Here is an 18,761-nt window from a genome sequence, read left to right on the forward strand (position 1 = left end):
AAAAACAGCGCGTGTGTGCGAGCATATGCACACAGAGCATCCTAGCTGGAATTAACTCACGTTTTCCCCCTGTTCTTCCAACCATCAGCAAGCACAGCAGTCGACTGCACTAAGCAACATAAAATTCTGTACCAAGCATTGCATCATTGCTAATTTGCTACTGTAGCTTTTGCTGATAGAGGCAGAAGATGCAGCCTATTCTCAAAGACCTGAAGAACAAAAGAAATACTCTATGAATTAACACTGCAAATTTCTGTTCACAATGGACAAAAAATGGTAAATAAGGCACACACCTCTAGCCATTTCTTTCATGCTTTAACACTAAAGACAAGACAGTCTTACCAGGATTTACAGCTTTTTACCCATATTCACTGGACATGTGAGCTTTGCATCCCTGCAAATGTGCCAGCCAGTTTGAAGCCTTGCAGAACTGAATCTGTCTCAACCTCTGTGTCTCATTTACTGTAACACAGAGGATTTTCAAAGCCATGCCTTACAACAGCTGGCTTGTTTTTGCCTGCTTCCTATGATTGACAAGTTCATACAAGCTCTGTCAACTTTAACCTTGATAAGTGAAGGCTTAGTCTGTATTGTATGTTACATCACCAGAAACTTCTGACCTCAGGGAAAAGATCTCAGAGACTTCAAAGCTTTTCCTTTCCCCCACCCCCACCTCCTGGATTTGCTTATTAAAAAAAAAAAAAAAAAAAAAAAAAACAAACCAAAACAAAACTTAAAAGTCCTTTCATTTTTTAAGGGTTTTCATTTGTGAAAATCATGATCTGCATTTCCACAACTACAGCTCTGCAGGTTTTAACTATTTACAATGATTTTAAAAGATCAGTGTGTCACTAGGTTCCTTTCTGAACAACACTCAAATAACCAAGCCTAATTCTAGAGGAGAGTATTCATCACAGCCCTCCAGCCTGAATTTTTTTGCATGTGTTGTGTGCACAGGCGCCCTCTCTTGCAGGAGATTCTGCAGGGAAAGAACTGAATGCTTTCATGCTGCATGAGCACATTGCCACCCCCACGCTCCATCTTTAGAAGGCATCGTGGCTTTCATCAGAGCAAAGCTCAAGCTCCTTTCAATTTATCTACAAGAACACATGAAAGACTTAATAGAGAAGTTGTGGATAAGGCTTTAATATGTATGAAAAGATAATTTTAAAGATGACCCATTTTAAGAGGAAAATGCTATTAAACTGTACACAAAACCACATAGAGCAGCTAGATATCCAGTAAATAACCTCCCCTAAAATTTTTCTGCCTATTTGATTTCAACAGAGAGAGAAAATGACTTCAAGAAAAAATTCCAGTTTACATAATACAATACAACTGGTTAACAGACTGCAGCAAGTCTGGCTGGTCCATGCAGAGAAATGGAAGCTATAGTTGCCACGTTACTTTTTAGCACAAAACTTCACTCACATTTACTGATATGAACAGTCTCCTGCGTGACAGCAAACCATAACCATGTTGCCTAAGGGCTTATAGCAGAAAGTGAACATTGCACAGGCTAGCTTTTAGTACCAGAACACCATAAAGCCACTCCATATGTCAGAAATGCATGAATTGCTGCACTGAGGAGACAAATCAGTCACCTATTTCCAATTATGCTTTTCATCAAGTAACTTAAGGGAAAATAAAATCTACAATGCATCAGCACATGATGTTTTTATGACTTTAACCACTGGAGACTATATCTTACATTAGCTCTAAATCTCCATACTCAACAGGGCTACATGAAGATAGTTGAATTTCAAGCAATGCAACAAAAAATATCTTTAGATGGCTTTCATTCTAATCCTATTTCCAGGAAAAGGAGTAAGATCAAACCAGAATACAAAAATGAACTAATGTGTACAAATTTATCTCTGTTTCTCTCTCCACAAACACTTCTGTGTGTTCTTTCACTCACACTCAAGTTCAGAATAATGTTTAGGACTTCTTCCAGCTACTCATGCTTGGTAACACCTTTAGGGGCAGGGGAGGAAACTTTCTGTAAGAAGAAACCACCCTCCAACACTTCCTTTTATCAGCCCATGATGGCCTCACATACCCCTAGCTGTCACTGCATGCACAGGGAGGAGAACAGATGTGCCAGGAGCAATTAAAGCAAAAATAACTTCACTTGGTAGCAAAAAGCTGCATGTAGAAAAATGGGGATGTATGAGCTAGGACAGCCATCCTCAAATTTAGAAACAGGGATTCAAAGTTCACCTAATAAAGGTAAAGGGAGAGTCCACATTTTCAAGGGTGTGGAGAATGCACAAATTGGATGGGGGAGAAACAGGGCTGTATTACTGCAGTAGTGTAAACCAAGCACAGGTTTTGGAGGCAGTCCAGCACCCATTTAATGAGCCTGAGTGGAACACCTCACTGATCTGCAGGATGCACACCTGACAGCCGCCGGCTGCCAGGAGAGTGAGGAATGGGGAGGCACTGGCAGGAGCCTGCAAGTTTTAACAATTTATTTAGCCACAACCAACCTCCAAATCCCCAAATAATGCATTTGTGATGCTTATGAAGATGCCCACACATCTCTCAGCTCACCTAGCCTGGAAGTTTTAAAATGGACAACAAGAGGAAGAAAAAGACTACAAGTGGGACAATTTATCATGCAACTTCTGCCTTGATCCTGAGGCATGGGAAGAATCTGCTTCAAAACTTTACTATTTGAAGAGCTACCCTGTGCCAGGGGCCATATGCATTTAGAGAAACCTTTTTTGAAAGATTAAGAATCCACACAGTGGTATTTAATTTTGAAAAGGACATTTCCATACATGAGATGAATATTTCTTAAGAGAAGAAGCCAGATGGTATAATGCTAAGAGATAACATGCAACTGAATATACAATATATGAAACTCAGAGGAAATGTGTAACACCTACTGAAACACCCAACCACCATTCTTCTTTCCCCCTCTCTACCCCCTCCAAAGTTGAATTAAACAGCAATTAAAAGGAACATCCACCAGAGAACTTAGGTCCTACTCAAATGAGGAAAATCCAGAACTAACCTAGCAAAGCAGATGCATAAGCAAAATATAGTAAATAAAGAAATTTTAAAACAAAAGCTGAGGTGGAAATCCTTAGAGGTGTTGGGATTAAAAAAAAATAGGAGAAAAAAAAAGCACTTCTTCAAACAGAGATATCTGCCAAACAGATTGTAGGGATGAAAGTACAAGAGTAAGAATACAAAGAAAATAAGGTTGCAGCAAAAAATGGACATGGCCTTCCCTTCACAACTCCACAAGCAAAGAACAGCCTTTGCAGGAACTATTCTCAGATGCTGCACACCATCAGGAGTGGGCTGTCAAAAGCTACCTTGGCCATATGACAATCACCTGAATCTTCCACAGGAAAGTGCTGAACTGGGATCTGTGGTGCACAGCCACCCACTCCTCTGATACTTGGGCAGCTGCTCGAGCACAGTGACACACTCAGTGTTGGGGGAGGGAAGGTGTGAGGGTGCTGAAGAGAAAGAATGAGGGAAAGAGAGCAAGAATAAAAAAAAATCTCATTATGAATCTGGAGAACTTCAGAATCATAAGCTTAACATCTGAAATAAGCAAAAAAAGTAGAAGTTTTATTAAGAGATTCAGCAGCTGCACTAATGAGTAAAATTGACAAAGAATAATTTGGGCATGTGTAGAAAAGATATGTCTTGGATGCACTACTAATCTTAGAAAGAGTAACTACACACAGGGACAAGAGTGATCTGGATGACAGAGACTGGATTTTTAGATGAGTTAGAAAATTAAATTTAATCTCACCTGAGGCTCTTGAAAATTTGATTCCCATGAGACAGAGTCCTCACTCATCTCATCACATCATTCACATCAGAACTCATTAGACATAGATGATTCACAAAAGGGGTGAAAAACTAGGTGGCAGCAGTTGCTGCTATGAGGAAATTATTCAGATTTAATAAATGCAAAGTGACCCACAGGAGAGATTTTCCTGTACTTCACCAACCTTTACAATGATGTACAACAGAAATTACTGCTACACAAGAAGGAAAAGCTGAATTTCACAGACTGTTCTAGGAACATACAATCTTTGTACTTCACAGCAGTAAAAAACTAAACAAAACCCCCAAAATAAAACAAAGCTCAAAGATAGGCAAACCAGCAGAGGCTTGACAAGATACCCAGCTGCATGGCTCCTGGCTTGCCCTGGCTTTCTGTTTGTCCCTCCAAGCATCTGCTGCTGGCTCACAAGGAGAAGAAAGCCTGTCTAGATAGCGCTTTGGCCTGCCTTTAAGCATTGACACCCATCAGCTGCCATTGTGCACCAGTGATTCAAGGCTCCACGGCCCCAGAGTGTGATATTTATGTATGTGTTATTAGTCAGTCACATACACCAGTACACTGAAAGTTCACTAATTACAAGCATTCACAGAAACCTAAGGAAGATGAAAGGTTACAGGGGTTTCTCATATATGAATAGATGCTCACTCTCCTCTATATGCACAGGAAGAGCTACAGGAGGTTTTTCCTATTTTCAAACAAAATAGAAAGTTTTTAACAGCCCAGATTGTACTGTGTCATTGCTATATGTCACACACAATGACATCACTGGCAAAAAAAAAAAAATAGTCTGAGAAAAGCCTTAATAATCAGTATCTCATGATAAAGAAATGCTAAGGACATGGACCTGCTGGAGCAAGTCCAGAGGAGTGCCAGGGAGGTGATCAGAGGGATGGAACACCTCTCCTGTGAAGACACGATGAGAGAGTTGGAATTGTTCAGCCTGGAGAAGAGAAAGCTTTGTGGAGCTTGTTAACACATGCATGAAATGTTTGCCAAAGTAATTTTCCCACTGATTTCTAAGGAAGCAGTTGCACAAGATCATACTATTTCTTCCTCACACAGAAAAGGGGGAAAACATTTTGTTTACATAGCTCTGGTAATGTCTTGATAAGTCCTTCAGTGCCTGAGACTTACTTGTCCTGCAATGTCCAATCAGGAAAAGCAACTTACAGATTGACTGCTAACTGCAACAATAACTGAGTAATTTATTGTTGACCTCAGGAAGGTCAACAAGGCCAAGTGTCAGGTTCTGCCCCTGGGTCAGGCCAATCTCAAGCAGAAGTTCAGGCTGAGAATGGACCAAGACCAGCCTTGGGAAGAAAGATCTGGGGGTGATTGTGGACAAGAAGCTCAATAATCAATTGGTAGAGTGCACTCCCAGCTCAGAAAGCCAAATGGCTACACCAAAACCAGTCTGGCCAGCAGGTCATGGGAGGGGAATTCTCCCCCTCTACTCTGCTTTTGCAAAACCTCACCTTGATTACTGCATTCAGCTCTAGGGCTCCCAAAAGAAGAAAAATGTGGCCCTGCTGGAATGTGTCTAGAGGAGGGCCACTACTGTGGTTACAGGACTGGAACATCTCATTGAGGACAAGCTGAGAGAGTTGGGGCTGTTCAGCCTAGAGAAGGAAAGGCTCCAGGGAGGCCTTACAGCACCTTCCAGTATCTCAAGGGGGCTAAAAGAAAACTGGAGAGAGACTTTTCACAAAGGCATGAAGTGATAGGACAAGGAGGAATGGCTTTAACATGGAGGAAGGCAGGTTCAGATTAGGTATTAGAAGGAAATTCTTCACTCTGAGGGTGGTGAGGCACTGGAACAGGTTATCCAGAGAAGCAATGGGCTCCCTGGAAATGTTAATGACCAGGCTGGATGGGGCTCTGAGTAACCTGGTCTAGTGGAAAGCTCCCTGGCCATGGCAGGAGGGCTGGAACCAGATGATTTTTAAGGTCCCCTCTGAACAAACTAAACTATCTTAGGACTTCACAATTCTTAATAAAGAAGTTTAAAATAGATATGCAACACAATGGTGGCAAAAGTTCTTGTTAACTATTTAAGGAAATGGCCCTTTTGCTACAAATAAAAACTTCCAAGGCTTCAAGTCTTGTATTTCAGTAGCTCAGTTCCTAGTTAAGCTGATCCTAACACTGTATATTGGTACCTTGTTAAATTTTTTGACATCACAGTAAAAGAAACCCAAATAAAATGTAGAATTTAAAATTTCTGCAGTTATGAAAAACTGTAGTTTTTAAGAATATTTTCAATGAATAATTTACACCATCTACCATTGTCTGAGGAAATAAGGAAACTAATTTGTCCAAATGTGTATTGGGTATTGTTGGAGTTTTTTTCCCCACTGTTAATCAGTCCTCATAGGTATGTAAAACCCAACTCCTATACTGGTCACAAATCAGAAAAAGCTAAGAGAAATAACTATCAATATACATGTATATTATATATGTCTGTATATATATATATATACACACACAAATATCCATATATGCATGATACAAATGGACTACTGGTCATTTTAAAATTATTTTCCATCTCACTCAGTTCAGAAGACATAAGGTCAGCCATATTCCTGTGCTGCTGAAAGCCCTCCTCCTTCCTTGCACAATTATTTGCTGCTCCTCTTGGTGAGTATATGGAGCCAAGGTATTCACCAAGATATCAAATTGAAAAATCTTCCTTATAAAAAGCCTAATAAAAAACCTAGGAACATGTCTACAGGCTCCTGTTTCTGGATTATCAAAGATTTTTCTAGAACATTATACTTGGACATTTAGGACAACTTACGCATTAAGATATTATTTTTATTTTGTTTTTGTATTGTAAAGGTTGTTCCTCTGTGTCTAAGAGCTCAACTCAAATAGGAATAACTACTAAGGTATGAAAACACTGAAAATGTTTTACAGTGTTTAATTAGAGTTGAGTCACACTGTGGTCCTACACTTGACACGCATATGCTCTTGGACTTGACACCTATTAAATGGTGAAATATTTTCTGCAGCCTGTGATCTCAGATATCCTTTTTCACTTTTTGAAGTTATGTAACTTTAATAGACATCACAGGAACAAATTAATAGAGCTAGGAGTCAAATGTTCTTAGAAAGTAAATAAAGGCAATGGCTGTAAACATCTCTAGTAGATGGCAATCTTAAGAATTAGATCATAAAGCATGAGTCTTTTGATGCAGAATGACTTATGCGTGCATGTCATACTGCAGGAAGCCAGAGACTGATGGTCAGAGCATCTATTTCCCTCTAACTTTTTGAAAGTCTATTTCAGCTTAGAAATTGTGGAGACTTCTATAAGGAAGGTAATTATAAGTAATTTTACAGTTTAAGTAATTTTACAAATGCAGAAAGAGAGACATGTTTATAGAAGCACAGACTTCACATCCATAAAAAGGTAAGCTTTTGTAAATAATTTGAAATAGAAAGAGGCACAACAACAACAAAAAAGTAGCATTTTTTTGTTTTACAGATCAGCCAAATTGTATAATGCTTTTAAGCTGTCCTAAAGTTAAGAACCACCACAGAATCACAGCAACCCCTCAGTATAAAAATACACATCTCATGTTAGATTACTCCAACCCTGTAAGTTCCTAACAAGAGTGGCTTGGGTCTTCCATTAGAGATGACAATGGCTGCTATGGGCCACTATTTTCTCTTCCTACACAAGTAATACCCTAAACTATTAAATACTGCAGTTCAGAAGAACATGGTGCAGCTCTTCTAAAAAGGGAGATGAAACAATCTGAATTCATTGGAGGCACTCAGTAACCTCAGAGGGGAAAAACAGAGCTCAAAGATGAAAGAGGTTCACAAACTATCTTCATCAACTCAACATTCACACACCACTCCTCCCCTGCCCCCAGTTTTTTAAAGTACTGTTAATTTACATTTTACAATTGTGTGCTAAAAAAGAACAGCCAAGAAAATACTGTAGCAGAATGCTCAGGAGAAAAAGAAATTACCAAACACCTTTATTTTTGTTTGTTTTTAAAATGCCATTTGCTGTTACAATATTCTAATCCTTTTCCATCCTAGAGTCAGTGCATTTAAAAAAATTTAGTATTTCATATTTCTGAGGAAAATTATCAGGGAAGCTGTAAATGGTAGCCTATTCAAAGTTTATTTCAAGTTAATATTTTTTTGCATTTCTCAAAACAACTGGAGGGGAGGGAGGCCAGAGGCACCCTGTAGTGTAGGACAGTCTCTGACCTGCAGAAAGCACCCATGGACCCCACAACTGTCTCTCAGCTTGGGTTCCTGCAAATCTCAGGCCCACAAGTGCAGAAGGGCCACTCCTGTGTTCAGCCCCATCACACTGACTTTGGCAGCACAAAGGCCACCGTAGCACACAGGTCTCAGCAGCGCAAATTAACAGCTGCCAGATATTTAATCCAAACATAAATTTTAAAATAGAGCATTAAATATGACCATAAGGAAGACCTCAGATTTGGTTACTATTCATGTTCTAGAATATACCCTGAATTAGGTAGATTTGCTAGCCATTTGCAGATTGCTAGATTTTAAAAATAGAAAGTTAAATGGCTTTAGGGCAGCTCAAAAATCATAAAATCAATCCATGCCATGAGGCCAGTTCCTTTTGAGCACAAGAATGCCTTGTAAAACAGGAGCACACGGAAATATATATTCTTTCCCGTAAGGCAGCCATTCATTATCACGCAGTGGTAGCTCACAACACAGGAATTAAATGCCCAAATGAGGGTTTTTTATCAGTTTTTTGAATACAGAAGGCATATCAAACCTCTGCATATCAACGTTGAGACAAAGAGACCATTTCACAAAACCTTCTGTAATGCACGAAAATAGCCAAATACCACATCTGAAATGTATGTCAAAACAGGCTCCAGCTGAAAAAAAAGTTACTGCAGCTGGTGCCCAGTCATGTGATTTTCATGGATTCCATGATTATAAAGCAAGAATTGTGCTGCACAAACACTGCTAAAGTGCTGGCGTAGGAGTATTATTCACATGCTTTTGTGAATAATGGTAGATGGGAATCATTTCACCCGTGTGGAGCTGCTGCCCGCCCACGGCGGCGCGGCCGCTCCCGGACCGTGCCCGCCCCTGCTGCCCGCCGCTCACTGCGCCCTCCGGGGCGGCTCATTCTGCAATCCCTGCCCAAGTACACAGGGCTGCCAAAAACTGCAAAAATAGGGGGTGCTCTCTTCAGCTAAGCCATAAGCAATGCAAAATGCAATCATATGGACCCACAAATAAATGCTAACTTTTTACAAGGTTTTTGGGTCACAGCTAGAGTGTGTGTTCGCTATAGTTCGTAATTTCCTCTCCCTGGAGGGATTAATACCACTTACAGAACTGAGGAAAGCCTATAGAGGTTCTTTTTTCCTATGCATGGGTTCCCTCTGTTATGAAACCCAGAGCTGTCAGACCTGGCAGCGGCAGCATGTGCACAACCTCAGCTGGGCTTCAGCAGCCACAGAATCAGCGATTGCTGAAATCACTGCTTGCACCACATCTGAAATCACTGCTTGCACCACATCGGGGCCAGGATGAGGACAACCCTCAGCATGCTAGACATTTCATGGATTTAAACCACACTGTGCATGCAGTCACACCTTTGAAAACATTGTATATTTATTAAAACATGGATTAACAGAGAAAATCTGAGCTCTTCAAACAGTGAAACAAATTTTAGTGTCTTCTATTCACGTATTGTATTCTGTACAGCCACAAGCAAAGCAAAGACCTTACAGTAGTACTATGTTTCAGCAGCATGCTGTCTTTGCCAGGAATAATACTGGAAATCTCTTTTGGGAAACCCCAGGCCCCCATCTACCCCCAAAAAATCCGTAACTATCACACAAATAATTCATGCACACAAATAAGAATCAACTGCCTTTGAATAAACTATAATATGCTCAACACTCAACAACTTCTTTAAGCTCACACTAGAGTCCCCAAATATTTCAGTCCCAAAATTAATTATATCATGCACATTGACTTATTTGGGGAGAAGGAGGGAAATAAGGGAAGAAGGCACGGCAAAAACTCTGAAATCATCACAGCAGAACTTGCAGTTTGAGTCAGGAAAAGATTAGATCACAGAAATTTGTCAAAAACATTGGTCAAAACCAAATCTTTTAGAGAGAGAAATTAAGAAACACTGTACTTACCTTACAGTGCAGTTCCTCTCATCCAGTTTGTTAATGTTAGACAAAATACACTGCCCATCTTCCTTTAAATCCTCTGCTTGCCTCCTTACTTCAACTGATACTTCCTAAAAGAGGTTTGTAGTACAAGTAAGAGACCAAGTCATCGTGTTTCAAACTCTCAAAAAAAAAAATCTGTGATTATGGAACCTCTTATTTGTGGGTTTGCTCTGTTCAAATACACATGAAGTCAACAGCATAGCATGTTTTAAGCTTGTTTGGTTTTAAGCAGTACAGCGTGCTGTGACCTCCTGCGCTGCACTCCTGACCTGGCTGCTCTGCTTTGCTGATCTATACAAGAGCTTAACATTTTTATAAATGTTTGCAACTTCCATTTGGCAAAAACAAAACAAAAAAAAGAGGCACAGAAGTTGCAGAAGAGTTGCTCACATTTTAGGAGATGCAAGTATGCACCAGATTGTGAATCCCTGTGCGAGTACTTCAGTTTCTCAGTACAACACCAGCAGTGCTGTTCCAGAACGTTACTATCTCCCTATCTCCAAACAACCCCACCCAAAGCCCAGCTTTGCATTACAAACACTGAACCTACAGGAAATTTAATTGCACATTAGCACTGGAACAATCTGAATCATATATGCAAAACAACATCTTTATTTACTTCAGTCTGTTGTAAGCATCTTCAATGCACTTATCACCATATTTTCCAGGTGCCTAAACAGGTGTGTGCTTTTTGCCCCAGGAGGCCTATATTGAATTAAGAGCACTGACTGATAAACCAGAAATGCATACAGGGAATAGATTATTTTTCTGCTGGGTAGGCAATTATTTAATAATTCAGTGAATTTAATTTTCAAAGTAACGTCCAGGTGATTATTTTCAGTGCTTTGAATCCCTACCCTAGTAAATTATCCACGCAGTGAAGTCTGCACATAGAGTTCAAAAAGAACTTTTGCCAAACTTAAAGATGCAAAAAAGTTATGGAAAGACAGTCCACAACTTCTAGAGATCAACATTTTTGTTTCTTTTTGAGCTATTCTCATTCTACTCCATGTCCACACACACACACAGAGGTGAACTGTGTATGTATGTGTGCAATGTTTTTAAAAGGGGAAAAATACAGAAAAAGTAATATACAGCTGCTTTGCTTCAATTCTATTCTAGCAGAAGGCACAGTTCAGGTTGAACACACTATGATTCCTTATACATATCAGGCAATCTCATAGTAGCTTGAACAACATCTTTTAACAGAGAACTAAAGAGATTTGGTTTCTCTGTTTACTTCCAGTGCCACCTGCCAACCATTGCCTGGCCCTGCTTGGTTAAAAATTAACATAATATTTACTTGCAAGTTGAACAGACTTTTGGCATCTCTCTAAGGAATAAATGTATAAATCTTAAATCAAGCAAACTGACATAAAACAAAACATTAAGCAGTTTCATTGTTGCTGTGGCTTTAACATTAACAGGCATATTTGTAATCTCAACTTTTTCAGGCAGAAGTCCTCTGTAATTTTGCATGAAGCAAGTTTAGAAGAAAAGAGGAAATCAATGGAAATTACTAGACCATTAAAAATTAGACAAAGTATATATTATTTACATGTGGAACACTTTTCTTCATACTTTCAGAGAATTCAAACAGGGAATACAGCCACACCAATGAAAAAATAAGTCTGGGTGAAAATTGTTTTGAACCTTCAAAATCTCTACTGTAAAAAAGAGGGTGTTAGCAAATCAATCATGTTTTTCTATCTGACTTCAACACACAAGAAATTATTTTGATCCAACTGCTCTTGTGCAGGACAAACTTTGATCTTCCTTGTTTTACTTAAGATAGCTACCTATAACATTTACTCCTTTACTGACAAAAGGCAAATACCATATTACATAGTGTTCCTAAATTGGAAATTTCCATAAAAATTCTCTTTTCCCCTCCACTCCTCTACTGTCCTCCACCACACTGGGCAACTTAAAGAATAATACAAAAGACATGTGTACCTGTTTGTAGAAATCAGTGGAAGGGGATGATCTAGATCTCTCATGGGAGTACTGGGATTTCCCATGCTGTTCATGGCCTGTATCGAGGATATTTTCAGCTGAGTGGTACCTTCCCGAGCCCCTTGGCTCTACGGGCTTCCTCTGCCCCTTCCACGATGCCTCATACTCTGCAAAGGTTCCCAGGCGCTGTGGCTGTGCAGATTTCCCAAGCCTCTCAGCAGCCCTATTGCTGCTGCTATGGTGGACACTGTCCTTTGAAGCATGAGCAGTTTCAGGTCCAACAGAGGCTACCTGATCTCTTCTCTCATGCCAGAGCTCCTCTCCCTCTTGTGCTTTCCTATCTGGCCTCTCAGGCTGTCCCTCTGCTAAACCATGGGGACCTGGTTTCTGTGATGATTTTCTAAATGCAGGCTTACTTGTTTCTTCAAAAAATTTCCACCTGTCTGCAAATGAACCCAGGGCTTCTTCTGATCTCTTTGGACGGCAATGAGCATGGCGTTCATCCTCTGACATGCCCACCTCATTCATCTTCTCTGGTTCTGAGTATGACTTCAGTTTTTGCTCTGTTGTGAACCTCTTCCTGGCTCCAATCCGAGAAACGTGATGAGTGCCACTCCCTGTAGGATTTGGTTTGGCTTGTGTAGCCTCAGGGAATCCAGAGGCATCTTCAGAAACCAAAGTCAGTGATGAAGAGTTGTAACTAGCAGTTTTCCGCTCAGGTGACCTGGGGGGATACTCAGCGGGGCTGGGCTCCAAGCCCCGGCGTCTGAAGGACGTCGCGCTCAGAACCCTGGCCTGGGCTTCCTTCAGGTGATCTTTGTAGGAGCTGGTAAAGTTTGTGTCGGGGGATGTGATGACATTCCCTGCTGAATCTGGGTTCCAGGTCTCACTGCACTCCTCTGTTTCAGATGAGCCTACTAGTGTAGCAGTACTTCTACTTTTCTGCAGCTTGGCTCTCCTCATTTGGATCTCATTTCTGAGGGTTGTTGAAAAACGATCACTCCTTCGTGCCTGTTTAGACAGGTGAGTGTCAAATGAGGTCTGTCGTTCTGATACCACTTCTGGGTTGTTGTCAGACTGTTTTTTCCCTTCCTGAGCTAAAGAGTGCAACATTGGTGTCCTCTGAGGAGAAATCTTGCTACTTTCATCTTTCCCCCACCTAAAATCTTTCTGAGCAGATCTGTTTTCAGTGGTAAGGACACAGCCCTTTACATCCTCCTGCTGACCGTGCCTAGTTTCACTTTCCTCAGAGCTCTCACAGCTTTTCTTTTGTCCAGATTTTTCAGTATGATCAGGTTTTTTAGATTCTTCTACTGTAGCACACCTAGCATCTCCCTCTCTGTCCTCTGGGTAATGACTACTGTTCTCACACCTTGTCAGTGAAGATTCAACAGATTGTTGAGGTAGATAGTATTTTGGGTTTGGGGCCATTGTAATAACTGCAGGATTTTCATGAGGTCCAAGTAACAAATCAGTTCCCACTGCAGGATTCCAGCTGTCATCCTTGAGTTGTAGTGGCTTTGAGCTTCCCTGAGCAGGCTGTTTTGCTGTCACACAATAATATCGACTTTGTCCAGTGTTGTCCACCTTCTGTTCAGCAGCACTGTTCAAAGAGGAAGTGTTGAGCAGACTGGCTTGGTTTGGACTGTAGCCATGAAAATGATCTGTAGTTAACTCCTGAATGCCACTGTAGGACAGGTAATGTTGCTGATCTTTAGGTGCAGCTAAGATTCTTGCACTGTGATAAAAGGTGCTTTCATCGCTGTACTGGTGCTGGTGGTGGTAAGAGTAAGCAGACTGTGCAAACCTAATGTCGGTGCTGGACAAGGATGGCTGCAGTTTGTTCACAGTTCCTGCACTACTACTGTACCTGTCACCAGCTGAAGAAAAAGTGTGTTCTGAACTGAGATCAGGTTTGTAATTTGAGCTGCTGATCCTCCTGTCACATGCTCTGGAGGGCCGTCGCTGCTGCTCTGCAGTTTCCAAGCTCCAGTCACTCCTGGGCTGCGATCGGTTTGGGGCTGTAAAGTGCTGTGTGCTGGCACCCTCTGAGTACACAGGGCCCTGGGCTTTCTCGTGGCCCTTGGTGGCAGCAAAGCTGTCACTACGAAGAGGTGGAGGTGGCGGGGGAGGAGATGAAGGCCTCTTTTTATCAGGGATGTACCAGATAGGTCCGAAACTGGATTTTCCCGAGCTAGTGGGCTTGCCATCTGGGTCTTCCTCTGCTCTAGGACTTTTGTTGTTCTCGTGTTGGATGGGAGCTGGCAAATACCCAGGTTTGTCCTCTGTTCCACTGCTGTCGTTCAAAAACTGTCCAGACTTGCTTCCATGCTTAGCAGTCTCCCAGGGCCCCACTTTGTAAAGCATGTTCTCTGTTGAAGAAGTGTCTGCACTGGACAGAGTGTGGTCAGGGGTGCTAGAACTTGTGGAGAAAGATCCATAGGCTGAATCCCGCTTACTTTGGCTCCCTAGATGATCAATGCTACTATTAGACCTTGCAGAAGAAAGTCTTCCATACTGGGCTACTTGGGGAGTGTGGTCCCAGCTGTCCATACTTCCCAAAGAGCTGAATTGGTCAGAAGAGCGGTATAGACTTGTCTGATCCCATGGGTTTGACAAGTCCTGAGAAGAACAACTACTGAAGGAAACAAAAAAACAAAGTGTCAGAATAAATATAAAAAATTTATATTCACAACATAATTATAACAACTCATTTTAATAATATTGGTTAAATCCATCTGCACAGCAGTTAAAGACAATCTAACAAAACAAAGTTTGAACACTAACTCAGGGCTCCAACTTGATATTCCACCACTGATTCAAAGCTTGAAACCTTAGTAACTACCTCAGCTTCCCGATGTAAGTTTGCTAGTAAGTAATATGCATTTATCTCCTTGAAGGGTCCCTTTTCCCTATGCAAATTGTTGATTTTGCTGACTTTGCTTTTAGGAAAATTTAGTTTGAGATCCATTAGCTCCCTCCTTCCCAGGAAAAACACCAACTTATTTTTCAGCTTATTTTCCAGGCACCCTGATTCTTCCAGCTGTTAAACTCACGTATTTCTTCTCTTCATCTTTGAAATATGACTCCAAACTTCTTTAGCCCATGATGTTATTCCCCCTTCCCAAGTTACTCCAATAAAGTTACATCCACATCTGCCTATTTGTTTGATGTTTTAACTTTTAAGCAGAGATGCACTAAATGCATTTGTCTCAAATATCACCTGCACATGGCACCTTAGCAGTGTGGTTTCAAACCACTCTCAAGTTGACACTCTTAAAACAACATTCCATTCCACCCAGTTCCACAACATTGGCAGGAAAACTTCAGGAGGAGATGCCAAAGCTCTGCATGGCCAAACAAACTTCTGACTTTCCTTCAAGAACCCTTACTGCCACTAGTTTCTCCCTACCACTCCTTCCTCTATAAAAACATCATCTTTGTCACTACTTTCTTCAGGTCTTTTGCTAAGGACACGGTTCCAAAATCCTGCTGCTTCTGTTACCTTCCTACCCCCTGAGTTTTGTTTCACTTCCTTTCGTTTATTTTCCCTCTCACAGTACCCACCTCCTGTCAATCCAACACACTGATGCTGAGATGACAGTCTTGACAATTATTCTCATCACATCTCCCTCTTTCAACTTCACTGGCAGCTCCTCCTGCTTTTATATACCAAATTCAAATTCTTGCCTTTGTGTGCAAAGACCCTTGGTAGAAATCCCAGACTTATTCCGCTTCCCTGTAGCTATAATTATATGAAGCATCTATCAAATCTTGTGTTGTAAAGAGACCTGTGAAAGCTAGCAGTGAAATTAGATTAATCCACATAAAAAATACCAATAGTGATACAGGTCTTCTGTCAAAAATATTGCAAAGGTCAACTCAACAGTTCTTTGGAATTCAATATTAACAGAATTGGTTCTTTCCCCCTCTACTACTATAGCCTTTTAAACTTCTTTTCTTAAACAACATGGTCAAAAGCAACTTATACGAAATAAGAGAAGATATGCTTTATGCTTATTTTCTAAAGGCATTTTATTAACAAGACACACTAACAATGGCTTCATCTTGTGGGATTTTATGTTCTTTCATTCGTTTATTTTCAGCATTTAAAGCATCTTGCTGAATCCTTTAAAAGGTCTTAATTGTCATGTTAAGCTGATACTGTGTTGCATGTAAAAAGTATTGTGGTTATTACTAGGATTTTTCTGTGAAAGAGTAATGTAAGTCAGCTATTACTAAGAATTGCTGATATTCCTACTCCCTTGAGCACTAAGGAGATCACAGAACCATTAAGGTTGGAAAAGACCTTTAAGTTCATGAAATCCAAGCAGATACCTGGCATTAATTAAAAGAAAGATGCCACTTGTGCAGGAAAGCCTCAGTTTACAGGTCTCATGTAAATCTGCCAGTATCAAATGTGAAGCAGAGATATCATCACAGGAGGTCAAAGCCCTGCTGGAAAATGCCTAATGGAAACCCAGCAGAAGCAGCAAGCACTTCAAAGGACAGGAAAGCTTCTAATGGCAAGTTAATGCAGAGCGTGGCCTCCTGTGGTCCTAAACTGCAGGGCAATCCTCCTGTGAACCCTGACATGGAAGAGAGCAGAGGCCAGTTCTGCCTGAGCCTGGCTGGCATCCCAGGATAATCCTCTCTCAGTGGCTGTTTTAGAGCAGATTCATAGAAGCACCTACACTGCTGGTCAAAGTTGGGTAGGTGAAGTCCAGGAATAATCTACATACACCATCCCTTGGCCACACTGGCCAGTAAACACCCTTCCCAACCCTGGGGCATGAGCTTCTGCTCCTGGACCATTACAGAAATTATCTCCTCTCAGCAACAGCATGGGATTACAAACCAGATGCACCTGACCCTAACTGCCCCAAAAGCTCAGTTTAGGCAGCCTTCTCAAAGCACACTGGTCCCACAGCCACACCTGCAATACCAGAATGAAGCAGATGAGGTGGCTGGGTTCATCTGCACAACCAGGGGCACAGAAAAAAACCCAAAGGCTCCTCTGTTATAGTATACCCTACTGCAAGAAAATGCAGGGTTTAAACTTTCAGCAATTTAAGATAGTTCAGTTACATTTCTCCCAGAAAAGTAAACTCAGCCTTAGTTTAGGATGGGCCAGGAAAAAAGTCTGCACCATGTTACTAAGGTGTGACTTCTGTGAAAAAGACAGAAGACTCACAGAGGGAAATGAAGGCACCAAAAGCTTTATAAGTTCCAGCTTTCTAGCCTTCCATGAGAGGCATCTAGATCTAGCCTAGTGCTCCCAAAGATAACTTACAATTTTTGCATTAAAGTCACATGATAAAACCCCCATACATATAGAGCTGGATGTGAAGGGCTGGGTTCCAGGACCACCCTCTCTCCTACAGCCTCTTCTGGGCTATCTTCCTCTAGCTTCATCCACCTTTTCAAATGTTCAGATTCATCAGGCCGGCAAAAAGAACGCCCCAGCAAAACCAACCAACCAACAAAACCCTAAAGCAAATCAAACTGCCTATACTTTAACCTAACAGTAGATAGTATGGACAGTCTTCATGGGGCTGTTTTGGCCAGCTGTGCCCCACTCCACCAACACAAAAAAGTGTGGTGTGTGCCCCCTCCTCCCACAAGCTCTCCATGTTTTACAAGTGATTTAGTGAATTTTCACACTCACTGAGAGGATGCAGGTAGGCATAATCAGAAGAGATTTTAGGCTTTGAATAACAATTTCAGATGCTTAGCTCAAGGAAGGACATGAAATTCCAGAAACAGCCCAGGGATAGGATGCCTGGGCTAGAAATGTATCCCCTCCTTGGGCTATTTCAATTATCTCCTTGCATACTGCTGTTTTTAGCTACTGATCGCTGTGCTTTCTGATCAGCTGAGCTTTTTGTGAAATGTACTTGTAAAGTGGGGAATCTCAGAGGCTGCTCACCTCTTTTTGCAGATCAGCAAGCCCCAAGAACCCCACTCTGCAACTGAGATCCCCAAAGTACCAAAATCCTTGGGCTGCCACTATGGGAATGCTGGGTATCCTCCAGCAGCAGCATGGTAAAAGCAGCTCTGCCTCTGAAACAGTCTTGGACAACAGACACCAGGGCTGACAAATCTCCCAAATATATTGTCTTTTAAGTGGGCAGCACAGGTAGCCAAGGGGTTCAGCATGGCAGTGATCTGGGAACTGTGATATGAGACTGTGCTAAGGCCACTAAATCTTTCAGCAGCATGTGAGAAAGAATCCCTTGTTTTTATTAGTATTAGTGTCTGCCAGCAGTTGTGGCTCTTTCTGATATGTGAGGGGAGAGGACTGTTCTATTCCCAACCCCTCTTCCTTTACATCCAGAATTTCCCGACCAAACCTCATTTCAAACTGGCATGGAACCATTTTTTTCTCTTTTTTTTTAAGTATTGGAACACACCCAGCTCCTATCAAACACACCTTGAGACACATCTTGTAGTATTTTACTTTCACAAGGTACAAGGACAACCACCAGGAAGAGCAGGAAGCATATAATGATTTACAGCTTAGTAGAGAAGACTCATTAATAGTAGAAATACTCTTTAGCTATAGCATTGCAATGAGGAACCCTGTAGAAGATTTTAGAAATTTCTGAATTTTGTTTCTATGTACAAGGACTTTTACTCTCTTGCAATCTATAAATCTAAATCAATCTAAAAATCTAAATCTAATATCATATGATATTTAAACACAAACCTTAAATCAGTGTAAAGCAGCAGAAATTGTAATCAAAGTTGCTAAAATTTCTACTAATAAAGTATTACAAACA

The 18,761-nt window shown here is 41.1% G+C and overlaps 1 protein-coding gene across 5 annotated transcripts in view; it reads right to left on the reverse strand.

Annotated features, from left to right (window-relative positions):
• Positions 1-18,761, reverse strand: part of SHROOM2 (shroom family member 2) — a 116,538-nt gene that overhangs the window by 24,844 nt on the left and 72,933 nt on the right. For 3 of the 5 annotated variants that reach the window (XM_063147867.1, XM_063147856.1, XM_063147874.1), the window contains exons 4-5: positions 11,980-14,617; positions 9,988-10,091 (exon numbers count right to left, since the gene is read on the reverse strand). In XM_063147867.1, coding sequence (XP_063003937.1) covers positions 9,988-10,091; positions 11,980-14,617 — 2,742 coding nt within the window. Of the gene's footprint in view, positions 1-60; positions 124-9,987; positions 10,092-11,979; positions 14,618-18,761 lie in introns of those variants that run through there. The other 2 variants (XM_063147862.1, XM_063147881.1) reach the window with 2 other exon arrangements.

This window comes from Melospiza melodia, chromosome 2, assembly GCF_035770615.1.
Source record: "Melospiza melodia melodia isolate bMelMel2 chromosome 2, bMelMel2.pri, whole genome shotgun sequence".
Classification (NCBI taxonomy): Eukaryota; Metazoa; Chordata; class Aves; order Passeriformes; family Passerellidae; genus Melospiza; species Melospiza melodia.